This window comes from Lissotriton vulgaris, chromosome 2_2 (genome assembly GCF_964263255.1).
Source record: "Lissotriton vulgaris chromosome 2_2, aLisVul1.2, whole genome shotgun sequence".
In the NCBI taxonomy this organism is placed as follows: Eukaryota; Metazoa; Chordata; class Amphibia; order Caudata; family Salamandridae; genus Lissotriton; species Lissotriton vulgaris.
The window spans coordinates 288818595-288841307 of record NC_141688.1 but is presented as its reverse complement, the minus strand read 5'-3'; the positions used below and the strand labels follow the sequence as shown (position 1 = coordinate 288841307).

The following is a 22713-nucleotide window of genomic DNA, read 5'->3' as shown; positions in this document are numbered from 1 at the left end:
ACCTACAGAGAGGGATTGTGTCTTTAGCCTGAGATGTTGTTCCAGTGTCCCACAGAGTAACCAAGTCATATCCAAGCCAGCATGCTGACCAACCGCAAGCCACCAGACGGCACGACTCCCAAAATACCAGCATTGACACCACAAAAAATAAAGCAACTTTAAATACATACATAAAAGATAATGCATGCTGTGTGATATAACACCCAACATAAAGATGTACTTTTAATCAGCCAGTGAACAACAAGAAAAGAGTATGGTTCAAAAGTTCATCCAGACACTAGATACGTCTCACTGTGAAAGAAAAATAGAAACTTTTTTTTTTAGAAAATCTTTTTTATTCGAAGATATTTTCACCAATACAATTTACAGAACTTATCTTTTCTATCAGTGTACACACAGTTCAGAAAAAAAGCTTGCTCATAACAGCACAAAAATAAAACTAACCACAAAAATAAAAATACATTTAAGTAGTATAGCTATGCTAAATGAGAAAAAATTAAAGACATTCTCACAGATAACATAGCAATTAATCGGATAGGAGCACAACTTACAAATGGCATCATTTAATTGAAAGAGATGCATACACAAATCTATACAACCTGTGAGGACGCTGTAAAAACACAATTACACATAAAATGTAAAAATGTATTCCCCTGTGTACTATTGTGGTGGGAAAAGAAAACAGGCACTTTGTGGGATACCCACTGACAGAAAAAATGGGGCATTAAGCGAAAATTAATTTACAAAGTTGGTTAAAATTCACACGAAAATTGAGAGTACCCCAGTAATGTGAAACCTAGTTTATGAATTCAGCATAATTTCATTTCTTTTTTTACTCTGTACGTGGTCACAAATTCATGTTCTTAGAACATTTAGTGATACAATTTTACATCCCATTTTTCGAGAACGTAAAATCAACTAAGACAATATTTAGATAAGCTTAAAAATTAAAAAAATATATATATATTTCTAATCGATGTGTAATCTCTGTGTACTGGTGAAATTCTAAACAATGCGGACACTAAAATTATGGGGCAAAAGTAACCGTTAGAAGGGGAGAGACCACAAGCAATTTTCTTAACATTGGATCTAGGAATCTTATAGCAGGATCACAACTTCTCATCTCCTGAATATATCCCACTGGTATCACATATCTTCTGATCCACTCAGCTTTCTCACCACCTCTCGCCTACTGATCTGAGAATGTCTCTTACAACCTTTCAACAGTCTCACATATCTTCTGATCCGCTCGGCTGTCTCACCATCTCTCGCCTACTGATTTGGGAATGTCTCTCACAGCCTTTCCCTACTGATCAGGGAATGACTCCACAACCTTCCAACTGTCTCACCACTTCGAACCTTCTGACTCGACTGTCTCCCTGGCTCTCCTCCCCTTACCTGGTGATGCCCCAACAGTCATGCTACCTGGGTCCATGCTGCTACCGCCGTCTCAAAGCGGATCACCTCCTGAAGAGTCAATATACGGAAGCGCTCACAGTCGGGCACTTTGTGACTCTAGGATTACACATCATTCTTAAAACTAAATAATCTAAGATAATTGTGGTCTCACAGACAATTACCTACAAATCTGTGATTACCGACAGGTCTCGTGATCAATTCCACATTCCCATCCCCAAACACCCTCTTCGTCCCTTCTGCCTCCCCAGGGGAAGCAGAATGGGCAGACAGTGTACCTTGACGTCTAGGAATGCAATACCTACAGGTCCAGGAAAGGAATTAATTCAAATATATCTATATATGTTCAGATCATGTCATGTCATAGGGTAGTAAGGGCTCTAGCACTAAGCGTGGTACCCTGCATTCACAGACTAGTATTCCCTATTCCCCACTCCCTGCAGCTATGTGATGGAAATAAGGCACCTGGGGCAATAGTACAGAATCTTTGCCCGGTGTCCAAAAAGGCTCATTCTTGCGCTCCTATGTTGCTGCTTGTGTAGGACACCAGGGCAAAACATGGAGCAAAGTGACCCCACACTATTTTTGATAAATTGACCTGCATTTTAGTCCACATATAAAATATATGAAAGACAGATGAAGTTTGAAGAAAAAAATCTATTCCTTTATGACATATGTAGCAATCAAACCCTACACATGTAGTGTTTAATCAGCTTCTTACATGTTTTAGACTATGCACTGCCTAGGATGTGTTAATATCACTATTGTACATATATAAATGATTTTTCAGTAATGAAAGTGATCTATGTGCACGCGTCTAGTGAAATATGGTCTGCGGTCACCAGTGTGGATTGTGGATGCGGAGAAGAGCTGGTGCGTGGAGTACGTTGGACGCCCCTTCCCAGACTCAATAGTAATATATTGCGATTTCTCAGAGGGTTTATGCCATGCAGTATGTTCAGGTGCAGTAGGTGTAAATAAAGGAATTTTAATGGCAGCAGAACGGAAACTGTTGATTCTGTAGAGTGAGAACAAATCTCATTAAATTACGAACAGCTCGGCTGTGTAAAAGGGAACCATTGAGGTTGTAAAAGTTTGTTCCTCAAGTTCGACTATGCGCATAGCACTGAGTTTTACCTTTGCGCTGTAGTACTGAATCCCTGCTCTAGCGGACCTCATTAATTTCTCCAGAAGGGACCCCACAATCTCCTTCCTACATTTCTGCCATTATATGGACTGGAAGGAAATCTTTTACTGCATTTGTCTTAACGCCGGCAGCAAAACAAAGCAAAATGGATTTACCACTTTATGCACCAGTGCAAGATTGTATGTCCGATGCCCTGCTGAGTTTTGGGTTGGGGTGGGGGAAGAGGGTGAATGAATTTGGGGTGGAAGGGAAGATCACATGAGCATATTTTCATCTGGCTCTATACCCCCACTGCCTTTGAGTGGAGTAGGTCTACCAGAAAATACACACATCTCTCCCCCTCCTGATTTCTTATCTCTTTCACAACTCTATAGGCCGCATAGTGGTATCAAAATGTTGGGTAAAACACCCAATTTTTCTTTAGGACTGTTCGCCTCAAAGTTCTGCTCCAGGTTTCATCATTTTCATTTGCTTTTCTGATTTTCTTTTAAGGGTTGTCTCTCTCTGACACAGTTTTGTTGCCCTGCTGGCCAAAAAAACAATCACTACAGCTGACCGTCACATCGGGTTTGATCTTTTCAACAGCTTGGCGTTCTCTTCTGCCACACCCACCTTTGACTTGCACTAGGGTAGCAAACCCAATGGTACCTCCTCCTACCTCTCCGAGTAGCTCATTTCAGCAGTGTGTCCGCTCCACAACACAACAGACGTATTTGCATATGAAAGCGGCCCTGCTACCCTCCCGCCCTGGAATCAATAAGAAAGGCTTAGCTCCCTGGTACCATCCATAGCAGTCCACAGTTCACTCCTCCCCACCCCAGAGAGTGGTCACCTGTATATTTTTGTGCAGGGTAAACCCACCACATGCTCTCAGGATCCCACCCTCTTCCTAGCCGACTCTAGTATAGGTACTTAGCAGTCTAGGAAGTCCCTACACTTGGGCAAGGCATTACTGCTAGCCGACATCTGCGGCAAGCTTTGGGCTCCTCCTGGACATGTTTTGTACACTTCCTGTGTCGACTGGAGCAGCAGGTTGTCCTGTAGACCTCTCTCTGCCTTCTTTCCCTGGATCAGAAGCACCTTTGGGCACAATGCAGAACTGCACCCTGAATGGGTGTCTCCGGTGGGGCATTATGGGCCACTCTGTGTGAAGAACCAGGTCCTCTTGGTGCAGCCCACCTCAGGGGACAAGATACACAGAGAGAAAGGCTGCTGAGATCCTTCCTCTGAGGTTTAGAGTCCAGGTCTCGGAGTGCATGACATGGAATTGAGCACAATCCATCAAAGATCACCCCCTTCAAACATGGTGGGACCCGTTATTTACATTAAATAAAATATTGGAAATAAAGTTGAACAATGCCAAGTCATTGCACAAACGTGAAGCAAGCTCCAGATTGTAGGGGTGACCAAGCACCTAGGGGTCATTAATCTGAGGCAGCAGACAAGGGGCGCCTGGGTTCGAAACAGGTCCGCTCGTGAGCCTCAGATCAATGATCCGTGATTGGATGTCCACAGAACCTTGTGTCCAATGGCAGGACAGTCCCATCATAAGTCATTGCAGACTAGCGAATCCAGTGTTGGTGGTGGTGCCACCAAGCCTGGTGAACCAGCTGTAGGTTAATCTAGTGTAAAGTGATAGAGGTCACACTCTGGGTTCCCTCAAAGGCTGTATGAATCTAGTCTCCGCGGTTAGCGATAGCGCAAGACATGCACGCAGTTGAACACTCAGCATATGATGTGGTTTACTACGACTGTCCCAGGGTGCAAACTCTACACAAACACAACAAAATATTTTGGGTAGCGTTAGCCTGTGAAGAAAGGCTTTGAATGAACAGCACATGTGCACGCACTCAGAGAACTGTGTGCCAGCGCGACATCGAGCCTTTGAAAAGGTACCTGTTTCATGGCCTTGACATGGTCATGATAATGAAAGTCAAAAGTTTATGAGGAACCCCTGCAAACAGGGGTCAGTTCTTATGCAGGAGGAAGCAGGACACAGCCCCATTAACGTTCCTTGCAAAAGCTCTATAAATCATATACAAAAAAAGACAAAGCACCCACATTAGTACAATCCATAAATTCAAGATCAATTGCCAGCAGGAATCATTAACAACGCGTGGTTCTTTTTACACATTCTATCCAAAAGGTGCAAATACAGGCTGTACGCGATTCACTCGCTTTGAGTGGGACGCATATTTTCAGGGGGAAGAGTAAGCTCACCCTCCCAGTCTATCATATGGGTCCAGTACCCTCATCCAGCTGGAATCGTGCCTGGTAGGCTGGCATGAGGTGTGCATGCTTGGCTGATTGGAATGCACACATTCAGTTAACAGTTCCGGGTTCGGGTGGGTGGCGTACGAAGTGTTGCCAATATACGTCAGTCACTGTCCATCACTCACAGTCGCTTGCTGATGTTCCTTTCGATGCAGAGTCCTGTCGGCGGTCATCTTTTCTCAGTATTTGGGGACCTTCGTGTAGTCTTCGTTGTGGACACTTCGGCACAGGCAGATGGAGAGAACCATGCCCATCAGCTGAAACGAGAGGGGGGTACACGGGTCGTGAGGCATGGGAATGTACAAGAGGAGGAGTTTTGAAAAAGTGAGGGAAGGTTTAGCGGGGACAAGACAGAGAGAAGGAACATATTGATAGTCCAGGAGAGGCACAGTATAAACACACATCTCTGGCCTTACCTGGCCTGGGGCTAGTAAGACATCACAGTCTCAATTTCCCACAGTGTAGAAATCTCTACTATAATCACAGTACACACTGAATACAAAAAGGTGCCTAGCCAATCCAAGGGCCTACTCTGCTCTATTAAAATATGGCTCACACTGCTAGTCTTTGCACGAGTATATAATCATTAATTCCATTTACATAAGGCAGCACTGGTGTTTCCAATCATAACACTGGGGATGGGTTGATGCAGAACTGTGTTGCTTTGGTCGGACTGGGCATTGTCATGGCCGGGCATTTTCCAAGCGGGTTGCTTTTAGAGGAGGCTGGGAAGCCGTGACCCAATCAATAAGGTTTGTTTCTCTCCATTCTGCTAGCAGCCTTCTGTAGGGTGGGCTAGTTTAATAATGTTGCCAAGTCACGTGTATTCGATTCATATGACTGCTCGGAATAATGTCTTCAGAACAATGTCTGTACGCGATAAGGGTTGATTGATTCTTTGAAGTGGTCTATTAGTAACTATTTAAACTGAATCTTCTGACCAGATTGATAAAGGATAATTTTGCAACTATTTAATCCATTTAATTTTCAATCTACAAATAATGTTATTTAATGTGAGAAGAACATGTAATCAGCTTCTGACCATTGGCATATTTTATGTAAACACTGTGAACAGCTTTAATCTTGGTGAACGAGAACCAAATAAACATTAAATTACATTGGCCTCCTTTGGTAAGAAAATCAAACAGCGGGGGGTTAGTACATACCCTTGTTAGGTTCAATGTTGGGATATGTAACAACACTAATTTACGTAGCTGAACATTGAGTCTTATCCATTCATACCTACGCGCTACTGGACCTCTGGCAAAATGGGAATATTTGACATATTAACAGTAATGTATCGGTTATATCACACGGCTGTGAAAGCAATTCCTATTATTCAAACTGGGACATATTTATTGCAAAAACAAAGGAATCTACTAGACTGAAATATTTGATTGTCTGTAGTAAAAAGAAGAGCAAAGTAAATATGTAGCTAAGAAGTTATTGGTTGAGATAGAACAGGGTTTACTCTGTAAGAAAGAACATTCTGTAGAGAGAATTTTGTAAAGCTTTGGCCAGCAAGGCAGAGCGAGCCCCAAACCTCATTACAATTACAATGTCTCGGTCTCGCTTAACTTTCATGAAGAGGTAGGTAATGAAACAATGGGCAGCACTGAATATGTCTGCATTGGTTTAGAGCGATCATTATCACAATACACTGTCATGCTTACTGAGACTAACTAGCCAAAGGGAAGAAAAGAAACCTGAATTTAAGCCTCCCATTGGATGAAATGTAATGCTAAAAGATCAAATCAAATCAATAGCACTTGTAAAGCGCACAGCTACTCTATACTACAACCACTGCTTACTTCCAGAGGAGCAGGTTAGAAGGCACAGTTAAATATCCAGGTCTGTAAACTGCGCTTCAAAGAACCACTTCCTCAGTGGCACGAAGATGCAAGAGCAGTGCATGCCAGACTGCAGCAGCCAGCGCAGAGAAGGATGCTCCGCGCCATCTCTTGCACCTGGTCTTAGGCCCCACCGCCAGCGCGTCATCAGCAGCACAAAAACTACCTGCTGGAGAATAGTGAGAGTCTCTTAGTAAAGTAGCTAGCACCGAGGACACAAGGATCCTGTTGGTACATGTTGTGTGGAAGCTTGGTCCGCAAACGCAAAGACGTAAGCGACTCCATAGGTCACGTGAACGCATTGCTCTAGCACTAATATCGATCAAGCTACAGCAACAAATAATTCAGATTGTTTTACAGAGCTCCGCTCCGGATGGCCTGGAAAGACTAGTGGGTGAGCTAGGAGGACCTCATTCTGGTATGGTCAAGAGCTTCTCAAAGGTTCATCTCCGGTGGGAAGAGCGCGCTGTTTAACGAATGTTATCAATGTACCAGGAAGCAGCTGTTACACGTATACTGAGTGCACATCTGTCTGTCTTGCCTGAGCACTGAAGGCTTCATTTCCATTGCTGTCTGAGGGTACAACTACTTGTGCTTAGAAGTCATTCAGCTGGATAGAGTTCACTCTCTAAGAACGGTCCTAATTATGAATTATATTTAAAGTCGCACTCTATAAATATTCATTAGGGTCGCATTTCACATGTAACCAGCATCTCCATGTGAAATAGTTTTTTTTATACAACTGCACCTCATGCAATAAAGGGAGCAGGCAGTATGTGTGCACGCGGACGCCCTGCAAATCAAGGACATTTTATTGATGGAAAATCCTTTATGAATCATTGCCTCACCTAATGTTGGATTACAGAAAAGCCTGTGACACTGGGTTGGTGCGTGTATAGGTTTTAAAGCAGCTCCAGAAATAACCCGGTGCTGCTGCGGACAATCCCGCTCAACCAACTTCTCCCTCACGCGGAATCCTGGTTTAGAGCTTTGTCATATTCGCAGAGCGAACAGTGTGTAGAAATTCAGAACTGTAATACCTTAAATCTTGATAGGCCAAGGAGCTAGGTAGGATTCTGAGCTCTAATGAGTTTCTAAGTATAATCAATAGAACAAGAGGATTAACTGGTTAGATCTGAAATGAGATGTGTGACTAGTCCCGCACCGGATTCGTACATTCTTGTACATAGTTTTAAGGTTTGTGGTTGTTGGTCTGCTCCATCCTCAAGCATTTAGAGTCCTTTTCAAGTATGGGTGGTTAGTTGTCTAGGTCCAGCCATGCCCAGCTCATGTCATGAGGCATACCATGTTACTGCAAAGGATTTAACTCCTAAATCAAATTTTTGGACAGTTCTTGTATTTGTAATGAACAGGTTGCATATGTGTTGTTGAACATCCGATAATTCACAACATTCGTGTCCAGTGGGGAGGCCAATTATTTTGCTCAGAGCTTTTTTAAACGCAGGTATTTTCTTAGAAGAAAGGAGATGTGGGAGCCTTGCAAACACCAGATCACCATGTACTGAAATCCCTGGGGGTAAGTAGAAAAGCTGGACCACCTGAGTCCAGCACAAAGGAAGCGTTGCCCATCATTAATCACCCCTCCCTTTGAAAAAGAAACACACACATGGAAGAGCCCATCTTCCTCTGCTCACGAGCCGACCAATATCAATCAAACGCCTACTTTTGAGGGGGGAAGAGGAATCTAGGAATGAAAATCCATAATCTGGTGATGCTGAAAAGCCTCCATTCTATCAGCACAGAAGGCACCACAAGCTTTGCCGTAGCACCTAGAACCCAAGTCAGTATCCAGGCTCTCAACGGAGCAGTACCCCAAGGAACCATGTACTCTCCAGAGTACCCCAAGTCTCTATACTGCTATTATACCTAGAACCCAAGTCAGTATCCAGGCTCTCAACGGAGCAGTACCCCAAGGCACCATCCACTCTGCACAGTATCGCATTAACGAACCATCTCTCAGAGTACCACAAAACTCTATCCTCCCATCCTGTAGAGTACCCAAAGGCACTAGCTTACCATTTCACACAGTAGCTCAAGGCGCTAGCTGAGCCCACAGAGTACCCCTACTGCTCAATCTCACCATCTTGCAGAGTACCCCAAGACTCTTTATTACCAGCCCGCATGGTAATCGCAGGCACTAGCACACCGCCTCTCAGACAACCACAAAGCTTTATCCTACCATCCAGCAGAGTACCCAAAGACACCATACTACTGTCCTGCAGAGTACGCCAAGGTGCTAGTCAACTTTTTCCACCCAGTACCCCAAAGCTCTATACTACAGCCTCACTTTGTACCCCAAAGCTCCATTCTACAGCCCCACTGTGAACCCCAAAGCTCCATCCTACAGCACCACTGTGAACCCCAAAGCTCTATCCTATCACCCCACTACAAACCTCAAAGCTCTATTCTACCGCCCCACTGCAAACCCCAAAGCTCTGTTCTACCATCCTACTGAGGACCCCAATGTGCCAGCCTGCCTTCCTGCAGAGTAACCTAAGTGCCAACCAGCCATCCAGCAGAGTACCCAAAGATGCCAGCCTGCAATCCCAGTGAATATCCTAAGGTGCCAGTGTACCATCCGGCTAAGTACCCTAGGGAAATGGCTTACCATCGCACAGAGGACCAAAGGCTCTACCCTACCATACTATGGGTACTTGGTACTATCCTAGCATCTTGTGGAGTATTCCAAGGCATGAGCCTACCAACGTACAGAGGTCACTTCTTCCCATCCTGCAGAGTACCCTAAGGCGCTGGTCTGCCATCTCTCAACGCATGCTGAAGCGCTAGCTTACCATCCTATAGAGTCCCTCGAGGCTCTACCCTACTACCTGTAGAGTATCACATGCCTCTATTTTACCATCCTGCAGAGTATCCCAAGGCTCGGTCTCATCTCCCAAAGAGCACAGCATCGCTGTGCCCTTTCCTACATTCACAGAGTATACGTTCGGACACGCAGCTCATCTCAATAATTGCCACTCCGATTCCTACTAGCAGGGCAGTGCCAGGGACCGCCGACACTACTCACCTCGATGACTGCCACTCCTACGCACACTCCCAAAATGATGCCAATGTTGTCCTGCAGCCAATTCTGCACCTGCTGCATGCAGCCCTGTACAGAGACAAGACACAGAGTAAGCATGAATTACAACACGTGGTACCACAGCAGCAAACCTTACATCCCAACACTCTTACCCTAAAGGAGGGGAAGGGAATGAACAGAAATGTCATCCTATGTACTGGGTCTACTTGACCTCAGAAGCAAGGATGGTCCAAGGTCATGTTCTATATGCTTTGTTGTCACCGGTAATGAGGTCTTCAATACCAAGCCCACCACACACACAAAATGGGTGAGAAGGCATCTTCTGAAGCAGTCAATCCAGGCTGTCTTTCATCCCACTCTTAGGCTGTCTCACTTGCCCTCTTATTTGTCACTGCATTTTACTCCGGTTCTGCCAAGAGGGCCATACGCCATATTATTTGTAGATGTACCTTGGCACGTACTGACTAAGTGTGGTTGTGCTAGAGCAGATAACCCTGCAATGCCCACCACACAGGACTCTCATGGTGGAATGGATTTGCTAGAGTGGTTCTCTTCGAGAAGATTCAAATGCTCCATCACAAAACTCTCACACTGGGGTGGACCAGCTTACTAGTGTCCCATGAGCCGAGCCCCACTACTTGTTCACAAGGCCCCCAAAACAGTGCAGACTTACATGGGTGTACACGGGCCAGGTACCATTGGTGCCAGCATTGCAGAATCCATGCTCTTCTACAATGTCAACAGAACTGCAGGAGCACGGGTACTTGGTCCCACTCGAGTTGGCAATCACATGGTTCTCCGTCCAGTTCTGAGAGCCCGTCCAGCCGCAGCATTTCAGCTGAAAGAGAAAGGGAACATTTAGACCTCTCACTGCATGTCTCTGTGCCCACCTGGTACCTTTTCATTGGAGAATCATTTGGTGGACATTATGATGGGTTCAAGGGGGCAAGCGTAATGTCCGGGGGTCCTCCAGATTCAACCTCTGGGTTTGAAGAGGGTTCGAACGGAGGGCAGTTAGAACTTTCAAGTGACTTTTACTACGGGGCAGGGTTCAAGTAATGGTTAGCGTCTGTGGAGACATGTAGCTCATTTAGCAAGAGGCCACAAGAGGAAGAGATGAAAAGATGTCTTTAAAAGCCAGATTTATGACAAACATCTGACAGCTTCCTGTGATGTCACTATGTAACGCCTAAGCTAACTAGTCCATCATCTTAAACATTTTGTACTTATGTCATGCTATAAAATCTCACTTTGGGAATAAAGCCCTTCATAACACAATTCTGACATTTCTGCTGTAAACAGCAAGAGTTGCTATTGCCTGGTTTAACCATAATACTTCATTCGCATTCACAGTGCCCTTAGAAGCGTGCAGACATTATTTTCCAATGATACGAACTAGTCCTCAGCACACAGGACCAGATTATAACACAAGACGGAGGGTGAATACCTGAAGCTGACAGACAGAAGGATGAGCTGCTGAGGTGCGTAGGTTCCTAGGGATAGTCTAAAATATTTAAGGTAACACTTATATAGTACTATTGGTCAGAGAGCTGAGGTCTTGAGTGTAGCTAAGAAAATTGGTAATTACTCTCTGAGCATCTGTTTGTAATGTGTAGTGCTGTAGATTTGCATGCCTTGTATACCACTGCCATCTAGTAATGGATACGCATGGGTAGTGACTCCAACCGTGAATTTTATTTTTGCACAGTAGGTGTAAGGTGAGTGGGCAGAAGAGAAAGTATATGTGCTCTGTGCATTGTAGGTAGAGAAATAAGGTATGCGGATTATAAAAAAATACATTGTGGAATCTCTGCCAGCTTCTGAGCAGGGAGAGGGTATGTGAATCTACAGCACTATACGCTAGGAACACCTGCTTACAGGGTAAGTAATATTTTCCATTCACAGTATGTGTGACTGCAGAGACACGAGCTCTGCATCAACTTTAAAGCAGTTTCCCTTCAGGTGTGGCTAGCGCACCTTATAGACATCAGTTAAGGGTATGTAGGCTAAGAATGCACGGAGGGCGTCTTTTTACGTGTAGAGTGTGCCCTAGGTGGTTTGGAGAGCACCATCTTAGCCTTAGAGTAACATTTTACAATCCACCTTGCAAATCCTACTTTGAAGATTGGCGACCCTTGTATGATTTTGCATAACAGAGTTGAGTAGTCTTACTGATAGGCTTTGTCTGATCGGTATAATACGTGAGTGCAAGTTTAGCATCTAATGTGTGCACGGCTCTCTCTGAACAGAATCAGCACTTGGGAAGAAAACTGGCAGCTCAATAGACTGATTCAAATGGAAAAGAGAGACTTTTGTATGCAAGAACCTGGGATTATTATGAATGATTACCCAATCCTTATGTACTTGAATGAATGAGTATTAAAGTGTGAGTGCCTGTAATGCACTATTACACCCTAGAGAAGTTACAACTACAAGACAAGTCACCTTCCATGAAAGGAACTGGAATAACGATAAATGGAGAGGTTCACAAGGTGGTTCCATCTCCCTGGAGATAACCACTTTCAAGTTTGAAACAGCTGCTGGTGGTGGTGCTCTAGGTTTGTGAACCTTTTCAGACCCTAAATTAAAGCTTTAACTGCAGGAATTTTAAAAAGAGCTGAGAAGTCCCTGTTTTCATATATATAGCTAGAGCTGGTAAGTGAAGACTTAAAAACGATATTCTAGCCCTGCCTTCTGCGGACATCAGAGGTAGGAGCAGATATGCTGCACATTCACATTAAAGGAATCCAACGATTTGGACAAAATGCTTTCACTTAGCAATGTAGCATGCTTGTGTGGTAGGTCCACAAGCTTCTCTCAATATAATCATACACTGCTATGGGAGGTTCAAGTATTCGTATTCTAGGACCTCAGATTGCTAGATTTAGCTGCCTGGAGTCGGGGTGTCTGATTATGCCCTGCTGTTGAGTGAGTAGGTTTTGCCCGATTGGGAACTTCATTTTCTAGCTGTGGCCTGGATTTGGGCCCCATTAGGTGCTATTAGAAGACCCCTCACACACCAACCTGGTTGGTGTCATGCTTCATCATCAGGGTCCCAACAAGGCGGTAGAGTGCCACATGGTTGTGCTACGACGCCCGATTACAGCGGAGCGGGTGTTGGTGCAACAGTGTGATATGAGTGAAATACATAAAAAAAATGTGTCCGTAAGTACGCCAACACTTTTTCCTTTTTTCTTTACCACACACCTTAGTGAGTGTGTAGGGAAAACACTGTTTTTTTCATGTGGCAACTATCACCCTGCACCACTCACTCTCCATCTCTTGGTCCTGTAGAAAGCCCCGTTAAACACTCAGAGGGGGCTGAAACATGTAGACCGCCACACATAAGCTAACTCTTATGAAAATTATTCCTTCAGTAGTTGCTCTACACATATTTTTAATCAATACCCTGGGCCGGCAACATTAAAATAGAAAGGTAAGCATCCCCAGAGGTATTTTTTACTGTATATCACTCACATCACACTGTTGCACCAACACCCGCTCCGCTGTAATCAGGCCGGTGGTAAGCTGCTTCTGTTTCCCCTTTTAAAATCGTTGAATTGGAATACTCGTAATTGGCATAGTTAACTTACCAATAATTCTCTAGTATATGGTAGAAAAATGTGCTCAAGGGCATGGAAGTTTAGTGCTACTAGTGCTTTTTTTTGTGCCATCCACTATAGTGGCAGTGCAAACATTACTTCAGGCCTACCAATGTTGTCTGACTATAACAGTACAAAAGTTGCACTAAACCCTTTTTTGATAGGTAAAACTTTCCTTTTAAAAATCAATAAGCCATCCTTAAGTAGGCGTTGTAACCCAGGAGGCAGGATGCATGGTATTTAAAAGAAAGACATGTAGAAATGTAATGTATTTACAGATACCCAAAAGTTATTTTTACTGTTGAAGGCCCAGATGCCCTACGTAGGAAGCTAGACTACAGATTCAAATACTAATACTCTATCTGAGAATGTGATGAAACCATTATTTTAATCGTTATTGAAAAAAAACCTCAATGGTGTAGTAGCATTTTAATAAATATCAAGGAAAGGTAACTTTTGTAGATAATACCTGAACTTGTCTGAACTTTAAAAATACTAATTAGCACAATCCTCTGCCAGTTTTCAGCCTGCTCTCAGTCTTAAATAGGTGTGAAATGCCTCCCAGGAGCAAACGGGCTGTTCTGAAAGGGCAGAGATGCGTCCTCTGAACTCCACAGAATATGCAGGGTGGGGTCTGTGGGACTCCTTTTGACAGCAGAAGTCTGTTGAGCTATATGTAATGCTGGGGGTACACTTTAAATGGAAAGAACAGGATGCTAACATTATTCAAGAGGATCCCCGGTCTGGTTGCTGCAGGTTCCTGCTTTTGTCCTACCAGACTTCTGTCTCTGGGTTACATACAACATTTGGAGGCACTTGAAAGGCAGAGAACCGGATGCCAAGACTATTACTGCGTATCCACTGTCTAGTTGCTGGAGGACACTGCTTTCATCTTACCAGACTTCTGTCTCTGGGTTTATAGTGGCTATAGTGCCTGCCTCAAACTAACTACATTTCAGTGTTCGATGTGGAAGCATACTAGGATTACTATAGTACATTGACTACACCCTAAGACGCCCCAGTTTAGTGCAACAGAAGATTTTTACCATCCTGACATGACATTTGTCATGACACATGGCGTCTGTCATGACACATGGCGTCTGTCATGACACATGGCATCTTGGACCTGTTTGCAGTAAGGCAAACAGGAACTACCGCAAATGTGGATAGGGTTTGCTACAATAACTTTTACCCCATTGGTTAGGGAGTGCCCAGAAGTCAACTCTATCCCCTAGCTAGTTTCAGGACATGAATATGGCACATCCAAGCACCCACTTCAGAACACTATGCAGATCTGCGGACACTCAGAAAAGGACTGGACCTGCTGTCTGTGACCTGCGATGAGTCCTAAAGGACTGTACCTGCTCCCTCTTATACTCAGGACAAAGACGTAGACACCAAGAGGCACGTGACTACCCTTCTGTGTGGGTCCAGGGAGACAACAAGATGCAGGAGGCTTTTTCCTGAAAGCATCCAGCTGACCAGTGGCAACTGTACCTTGACTGGACACTGCTGTTGGCATCTGGTAGATACCCTGTGAATCTCTAAGAGCTTCCCCTAACGTCCTGAGGGACTATAGAAGAGTACTCCTGTGGTAGATTGGGATTTAAAAGACTAAGTCAAAAGGTAATATCTATGACCCGGAGAAAACTAGTTGGTGTATCCGTACCTCGCTCCATCACGATCAACCTCAAATTGTTCCTAGGCCCCGGTCTACTGTAACTATTGACTATCATTTATGCTTTGTGGCACCATTTGTACTTCAAAACTTAAAGATTCATTTCTCTGGTTCCTCTTATTGGATTTTTGTAATTTTGTTGTCATTGTTTGTTTATTAAATGTTACTCTATTTTTTTTTTATTCAAATGGGGAATTTTATGGTTTTGCATTTTGACTTTATACAGTACCCACAACAGCAACCCTACCAATTGCCAAGCATTGCGGACTAAACTTGCGCATTTTAATGCCTATTCCTGCATCACCGCACTGGCATGTAATGTCACGCATTAGTTATGCCCTTAATTGGTCAAAGCGTTGCAACTCTTGTGCCCCAGCAGCGTTAGAGACCAACTCAATAGCTCTGGTGTGTGCGTCACAGGCAGCCGGAGCGTGAGCCAGGCCCAGTGTGGAAGAGAGGACTGTGGTTGTCTTGGATTTACCATAAATCCAGCTGGGCCCAGCTTGTTTATCTTGTTTGGCTCATAGCTTTCGCACAGGTCATATGGCGCATGACCCATTTTGCTGTAGTTAGACGGCACAGCGCAGTGTTTTTAATGCCTCTACAATTCCCTTCCTGTGGTGCCTAGAATAGGAGGTGGCGCCTGCTGGTTAAAATATGGACACGTGCCAAGATGCCCGGGTGCTTCCAGCTGCACTATTCCACCGCTGTCCTGTACTGTGAGATTTTTCGTTGTTTTTACTTCTTTTTCCATTCATTCCCATAGGTTGGCCTTTTTTTTTTGTTTTTTGTTTTTCACATGATTTGGGAGGAATGTTGTGTCCTGTTGGACACAGTTGAATGCTTTGCTGCCCACTCTCTTGAGGGCTGGCCCACACACTCACCTACACCAATACAACACAGGTGCTACCAATTAGGTGCCCCGCTTATAGAGGAGCCAGAGTGCAAGTACTTGTGGACATTAGCAGTAACTACGATTACGGTGTTGGTGTCTGTTCATTTCCTCAGCATGTGGGCCTAGAGCCCACGGATATCACAGCGCTGCTGGTCCCCATGCGGCTTCCAGGACAGGCACCAATTGCACGATACGACTGTCAGCCACATGAACCGGCATGGTCATGGGGATCGCGGAGATTCAGCTCTGCCTGGTTAAATGAGCTGTTATTCGTACAGGCGGGCGAGCCACTGTCAAATAAACATGGCGTCTGTCAGGGCTTTAAGTGGGATGAAAAAACTGTGGGGTCTCTCAAAGGGGCGTGGCCAGTGTAATTATGGGCGTGGCTTTAAATCACTTATGCTAAAAATCTGTGTTTAGCATAGTGTGCAGCCCCACTTGTATGTTGCTGTTTCTGTCATTACATCCATTCCAGATATGTGATACAACAAGTAACATCATACCTACAAGAAGTCAGGAATATTGGCTTTGTCAATGGTTATTAGTTGCATAAGATAAATAAGCTGCAACTATGGCTTGTTGCATAAAATATTGAAAAAGCTTCCAATTAAAGCCCTGGTGACCCTACCACAATGTTGCTGCTCTTGCGTTTCGGAAAGGGAAGGGAAATCCAGAGAGAAAATGACTCTTTAAAGGATTTCCCTTCCCACACAACGCTCACCTGGCATGATGTCCACTAGTGAGAAGTGAGTAGTGTGGGCAGCGCACATCGATGTGCCTGCTGTCACGAAACTGGTCTCAATCGGGCTGTTTTGCACCCTGGCACTTTTTTTTCCGGACTGCAGCGACAGCAAACTGGTGTCACTGCAGTCCGGAAAAAAAGGACCGCCTGTGCCAGGGCTCCAAACAGAGCCCGATAGAGACCCGTTTCGAGGCCCCTTTAAAAAAACTGCCGGTGCTCAGACTCCTTTAGACCCGGCCCACTTAAAGCCCTGGCGTCTGTATTAGTTATGAAGCGCTGTTTTTACCATAGGCAAGGTTCCGCTATTTAAACTGCGTAAAACGTACAAGGGTAATGTAGTCTGTGGCAGCGATGAAGCACCCTTTTATCCCAAGCTTTGCACTATAAAACTTCCAAACAGTGTGGATTCTTCCCATCACTTATGCACTAATTTAATTTCAAACGTCAATGATATTAAAGTGAAAGCTTTAAACTTTGATGTGAAATGATGTGAGAAGAGAAACTTTGATGTGAGATGCCCAGAGCGAAACAAGAAAACCTGGGATCATTCCCTGCTTTCCTGCTTGACCAAATTGTCTTATTTAACTAAGCCTCTGTTTTTTGTTCATTATCACGTATGAGAGCACCTTCAACTATGTGATTTTAGATGCATGCTGTGCAACATCCTCTCGTGTTTCATTTTATTTTATTTATTTACATCATTTATAAAGTGCCTGAATCACCCCGAATGGGGTATCTCTGCGCTGAGGACAGCTGTTGGGATGGGTAACAAAATTAAAAGAGTAGCGTTTTGAGTTTCTTTCTAAAGCCTAAGTAATTAGTAGTGAGACTAATCTCCACAGTTTGGGAGCTAGGTGCTGGAAGGATTTTCCTCCCAACCTGGCTTGCATTATGCGCAGGGCCACGAGCAGGGCCTTTCCTTCAGAACGTAGGGGGCGAGGTGGTATGTATTTCGTTAGTTTATCTGCCAGATAGGCAGGAGCCATCTGGTTTATGCATTTAAAAACAATTCAACAGATTTTAAAATGTATTCTTTTGCAAACAGGCAGCCAGTGAAGCATGCGCAGTAGGGGAAGTGACGGGGCCCGGTAGGGAGCACTAGTTACCAGCCGTGCGGCTGTATTCTGAACCACCTGAAGACATTGCAATGCGGATTCCTTGGCGGCGATCAGCAGAGCGTTGCTGAAGTCCAGGCGGCTGAGCACCAGAGCATGAACTAAGGTTTTGCGTGTGGGTGCAGGTAGGAAATAAAAAACCTTGCGAAGGAGGCTAAGTACATAGAAGCAGGCTCTTTTTGTTGCAGCTATGTTTTCATCCATGTTAAGATCTTTGTCAATTATCACCCCTAAGTTTTTGACAACTGTATTTGGCAGAGGCGATGGCCTTAAAAAAATCATGGAAATGTCACGCAAACATTCTGAAAATTAGACGGCTATGCAACAGTAATACATTATTTTATATTGCTCTATTTTAAACTGTCTGTTCTGTGCATAGCAAGCAGGCGGTCGAGGGCTCACGCTGACAAGGGTTGTGATTATTACATTAATTGGTCAGTCACCGGTCCCAAACAGTAATCCCATTTCTTACACGTGACTGGAAGCTCCTTTGAATGAAAACAACTTGTAATTTTCAAGCCCAACACCAGATGGCAGGAGTATGCAACACATGTATATTTACAGCCACATTTGCTAACACAATGTCATGGTGAAAGTAGGACAGGACCCATCAGATTTCTGAATTGCAGGTTGCATTCAGATGTCAGAGTGGTGGGTCACATGTGCATGTAAACACTGCAGTATTTATACAGTCCTCACTACCCCACGTGGGGCACTGAAGCACTTGCCTACATGGGTAGCGTGCTACACATTATAGGGTATGTGGTTGGAAATGTGTTTTAGATTTTTGATGCTAAGCAGGAAGTGTCTCCCTGTTGTGTGTGAAGACCCCCAAGGTAAGGTTATCGTTCTCTGGGACGTAGCACCTAGCGCTGTGCTGACAGAATGGTGTGAGATAAAAGTGCAACTGATGGTTTTAAGTAAGCTGGCTAATGTAAGCAGCTTTGCAGGCCCATTTACAATATTTTTAAGATCCTTGTCCACATAGCTGGTTACTGCACTTGGTTGTCCAACTTCATATTTTGTTTACATCTTTGGTCCACGTCAGCCGTAGTTGAAGAGAGAATCTTAAGATGATCCACTGAATTGTTTTTATATTGTAAAAGTCCCTTTGTATGTTTTAACCCAGATGATGTTTTTATGTAATGTTTTAATTGATTAACTCTGTGAGATGCTGCTTTGTGCTTTTATGGATACTTTATATCCAAATAAAGATTATTGATTGATTGATTGAAGAGAGAAGTGGCGGGGAGGTCTACTGGGACAGGCTTTGTTACTATCATTCAATATTTATTTATTATTTGGATTTTGAAGAACGCGCGGCCACTCAATGGGTGAACTAGCACGAAGGTCCAATGTCCACAGGTCACGTAAACGGATTATAGAAAAGCCAGATGAACAGCCACATGTTTAGGCTCCCTTTCAAAGCACTCATCTCTGGTGACTCGTAGTTCGAGAGGGAGGGCGTGTCAGCTCGAGGCTGGGAGGACTGAGAAGGAACAGCCACCACATTTCTTGCTCCTGGTTCTTGGCACTACAGCCAGCATCACATCAGAGGAGCGCAGCGTGCTTGTTGGTAGACAGTGCGTGAATCTGTTGGCCAGATAACGGGGACCTGCCTGGTAGAAGGCTCGGTGAGCCAAAAGCAACCCCTTGATGTGCGCTCGTTCACAAATGATCATTGTGAGATGTAGACAAGCTCGTGTGTAGCTAGGTGGTACCTGCAGTGGTGGACAGGATCAGAGTGCTCTGATTGGCCAGCAGTAAGTGGCCGATCACTGTAGTTACTTCATGCCTCGCAGAAGTTGTGCCTTATGTGAGTGTAAGAGGACCAAGCTACAATTGGCTGCCTACCATTGAGGGTGATCACATTCGTATGGGTCTGAAGGATTATATATGAATTAACATTACTACGTAATGATCAGGCTAGTCATAGGTCAGCCCTTCTCATCTTACCTGTATATATTGGGGCAAAGTCCTCTTAAGTACTTCATAGCACTTCCGTCAAGACCTATACAAGCACTTTAAGGCCTCCATCTATGCTTTAGGAGCGACTTGCGAGATGTTAGACACAATTAAAAATATGCGTCCCCTCACACAATAACTCATAAGAGTAGACATATCAACTACTTGGAGTTACTAGCCATTTACCGAGCACTTCAAGCTTATTTTTCACTCGTCTGTGGCAAGGCAGTCCCAACAAAACCGATGAGAATATGACCCCACATTTGGCTTTGGAACAGAGACTATTGTTTCAGTTTTTCGCACCCTATCTCGCTTGTTACCGAGTCAGGTTCCCTGTTTATATGCAACTCTAGGGATCCATACACAGCATGTGGTGTGAAGAGCACTTGACATCAGTGATGTTTAAAACCCATATTCAATTAACAGAATATTCGCACATGCAGACAGGCAGTGATAAGTGGGTTGGGAGGCTCCTCTGTCATTCTGGCCTGCCGGGGAGTAAAATTCATGGAAGAGGTAAGAAAATTCTTATGGCAAGCCGAGCAGGAGGAAAACAAAGGGGAATGTCCCCCCAGGCCTGGTCCCCATGGGCCAACTAAGCCACACGCGGACTGTATGTAAAACTGATTAAGAGCTCACTCAGGCGGCAGGACCACACAAGCTGGCCTAGATCCAAATTTAACTGTTTTATATATAATATTTTATATGGTAGACCTTTACATGGACCTAAGTTAAAAAACTAATGGGTAGTTTTAATGTTGCTTGGTATTAATTGTCTTTGTACAGTTATTTTTTATTTTTATGGGAAGATTGTAAAGATTTTAATTAATCATACAATAAACCTTTTGACATATGACACCAGTGATGTAAGCAGTCACTGTAGTAGAACAGGCGGGAGCAGACTGCCTCACATCCCAGCAGTCACTTTGCCCCAATGCATCATGGTAAATGCAGTGCATGATAACACTTACTTCAGCAGTAGTATTTAGTTTTTCACCTTTGTTGGTGCAGCCTGTGCACTGTAATTCTAGACACGAGTTTCTGGATTAATTATTTTATCAGTAGACGGTTAAAAGTCCTTTGAAGGTGCTGGAAATGCTGCCCAAAGTCTTCTCAGGTCTCTGTACCACTCACTGTGTGCAGGTACATCAACACAAGCCCATCAGCTCCATAGCTCAATCGAGCCCATTCATACAGAATTAAGTGCAATCATGCACTGCATTTACCATGAGGCATTGGGCCAAATTGAGTGCTGGGATGTGAGGCAGTGTGCGCTCGCCTGCCTTTGGTTTTCCTCCTGTTTGAAAAGGCTCCCTTGAGCTACTGAGCTGACGAGCTTGTGTTGATGCACCTCCGCTCAATGAGTGCTACACAGATCGCAGAAAACTTTGGGCAGCATTTTCCGCATCCCTAAATTAACCTGTTACTCTCTACGAAGGAATACATTCAGAAATACATGTATAGAGTTACATAGCACAAGCTGCAACAACAAGGGTGAAAATGTAAACACTACCACTAAAGTAAGTGTTTTCCTACACTGCATTTTCCAGGATGCATTGGGTCAAATTGAGTGCCGAGATGTGAGGCAGTATTCTCCCACCCTCCCGCTGCAGTAGTACAGCTCGTGGTGTGAACAGCACTGGACCTTGGGGTGAACGCGTTTCAATTTCTGTAATCGAGCAGCTGGGGGAAGGGGAGCGCGCAGCTCACGGTGTGAAGAGCACTGAACACTAGTGAGGTGCTTTAGTCTCAGTAACCACACAGCTGGAGGAACGGGATTGCACAGCATATGGTGTGCAGAGCTCTGGACACTAGTGATGGGTTTCAGTCCCTGGAGTTGGGGGAGAGCACCGCTCATGAGAAGAAGAGCCCTGAACATAAGTGAGCAGATCAGGTTCCATCAGTACAACAACAGTGGGTTCTTGATCCACACTCACGTGTACTTGGACCCCCACACTCACGTGCACTGGGACCCTCACACTCACCTGTTCCTTGGACCCCCACACTCGCATGCACTTGGACCCCCTCACTCGCGTGCACTTGGACCCCCACCCTCGCGTGCACTTGGACCCCCACACTCGCGTGCAACTTGACCCCACACTCGCGTGCAACTTGACCCCACACTCGCGTGAAACTTGACCCCACACTCGCGTGAAACTTGACCCCACACTCGCGTGAAACTTGACCCCACACTCGCGTGCAACTTGACCCCACACTCACGTGCACTTGGACCCCCACACTCGCGTGCACTTGGACCCCCACACTCGCGTGCAACTTGACCCCACACTCGCGTGCAACTTGACCCCACCCTCGCGTGCACTTGACCCAACACTTACGTTTCTTTGTATGTAGTCCCAGGCCTCTTCGGTGGCCGTGTTCTGCGCATCCTCATAGTTGTATGTGATAATCAGTTTGTTGATGACTCCGGACAGCTCCGTTTTCAGCTGTGGACACAAAAAAAACACGTTTGCCAAACAAGAAGAAAGACTCATACTAGAAGTCATCACCTAGGTGCAAAAGGTCAGAGGGCAGCCCACTTCTCATCCCAATAGTCTCTAGCTGTAGGACTGATGCATTCTATTTCGAGCCTTTTCTATTTCCCAAAGAGGTTACCAACCAAACACTGACTTTTTTTAATTACCTACACAACCATGGCTTTTTCAAAATCTACTGATTTCTTGTCCCACAGAAAACACTCGAAATAGTACCATTTTTGACTTCACTGGTGACATCACCTTCACCAGAATAGTCCTCACCACAATTTAAAATCCTGCAATTGAGCTGTACCGAAGTCTTCGGAAAATGCACACAGATACCACTCTCCACAACAAACGTGCTTGAGGGTTTATATGGAGAGGAATGGCTGGGGAGCCCCACTCACAAGTAATCCACGGGCATAGAGGCATTAAATACAGATGGAAGTCTGCAGTACCACTTTGAGGTGCTAGATGTCCTCGCAGAGTAATAT

General features: G+C 44.7%; 1 protein-coding gene across 1 annotated transcript in view; it reads right to left on the bottom strand.

The window, feature by feature from the left end:
- Nucleotides 1-312: 312 nt before the first annotated feature.
- The window catches only part of CD82 (CD82 molecule), a 173640-nt gene continuing 151239 nt past the window's right edge, over nucleotides 313-22713 (bottom strand). The window contains exons 6-9 of the mRNA XM_086959611.1: nucleotides 22082-22189; nucleotides 10422-10586; nucleotides 9734-9817; nucleotides 313-5094 (exon numbers count right to left, since the gene is read on the bottom strand). Coding sequence (XP_086815737.1) covers nucleotides 5017-5094; nucleotides 9734-9817; nucleotides 10422-10586; nucleotides 22082-22189 — 435 coding nt within the window. The 3' untranslated portion in view covers nucleotides 313-5016. The remainder of the gene's footprint in view (nucleotides 5095-9733; nucleotides 9818-10421; nucleotides 10587-22081; nucleotides 22190-22713) is intronic.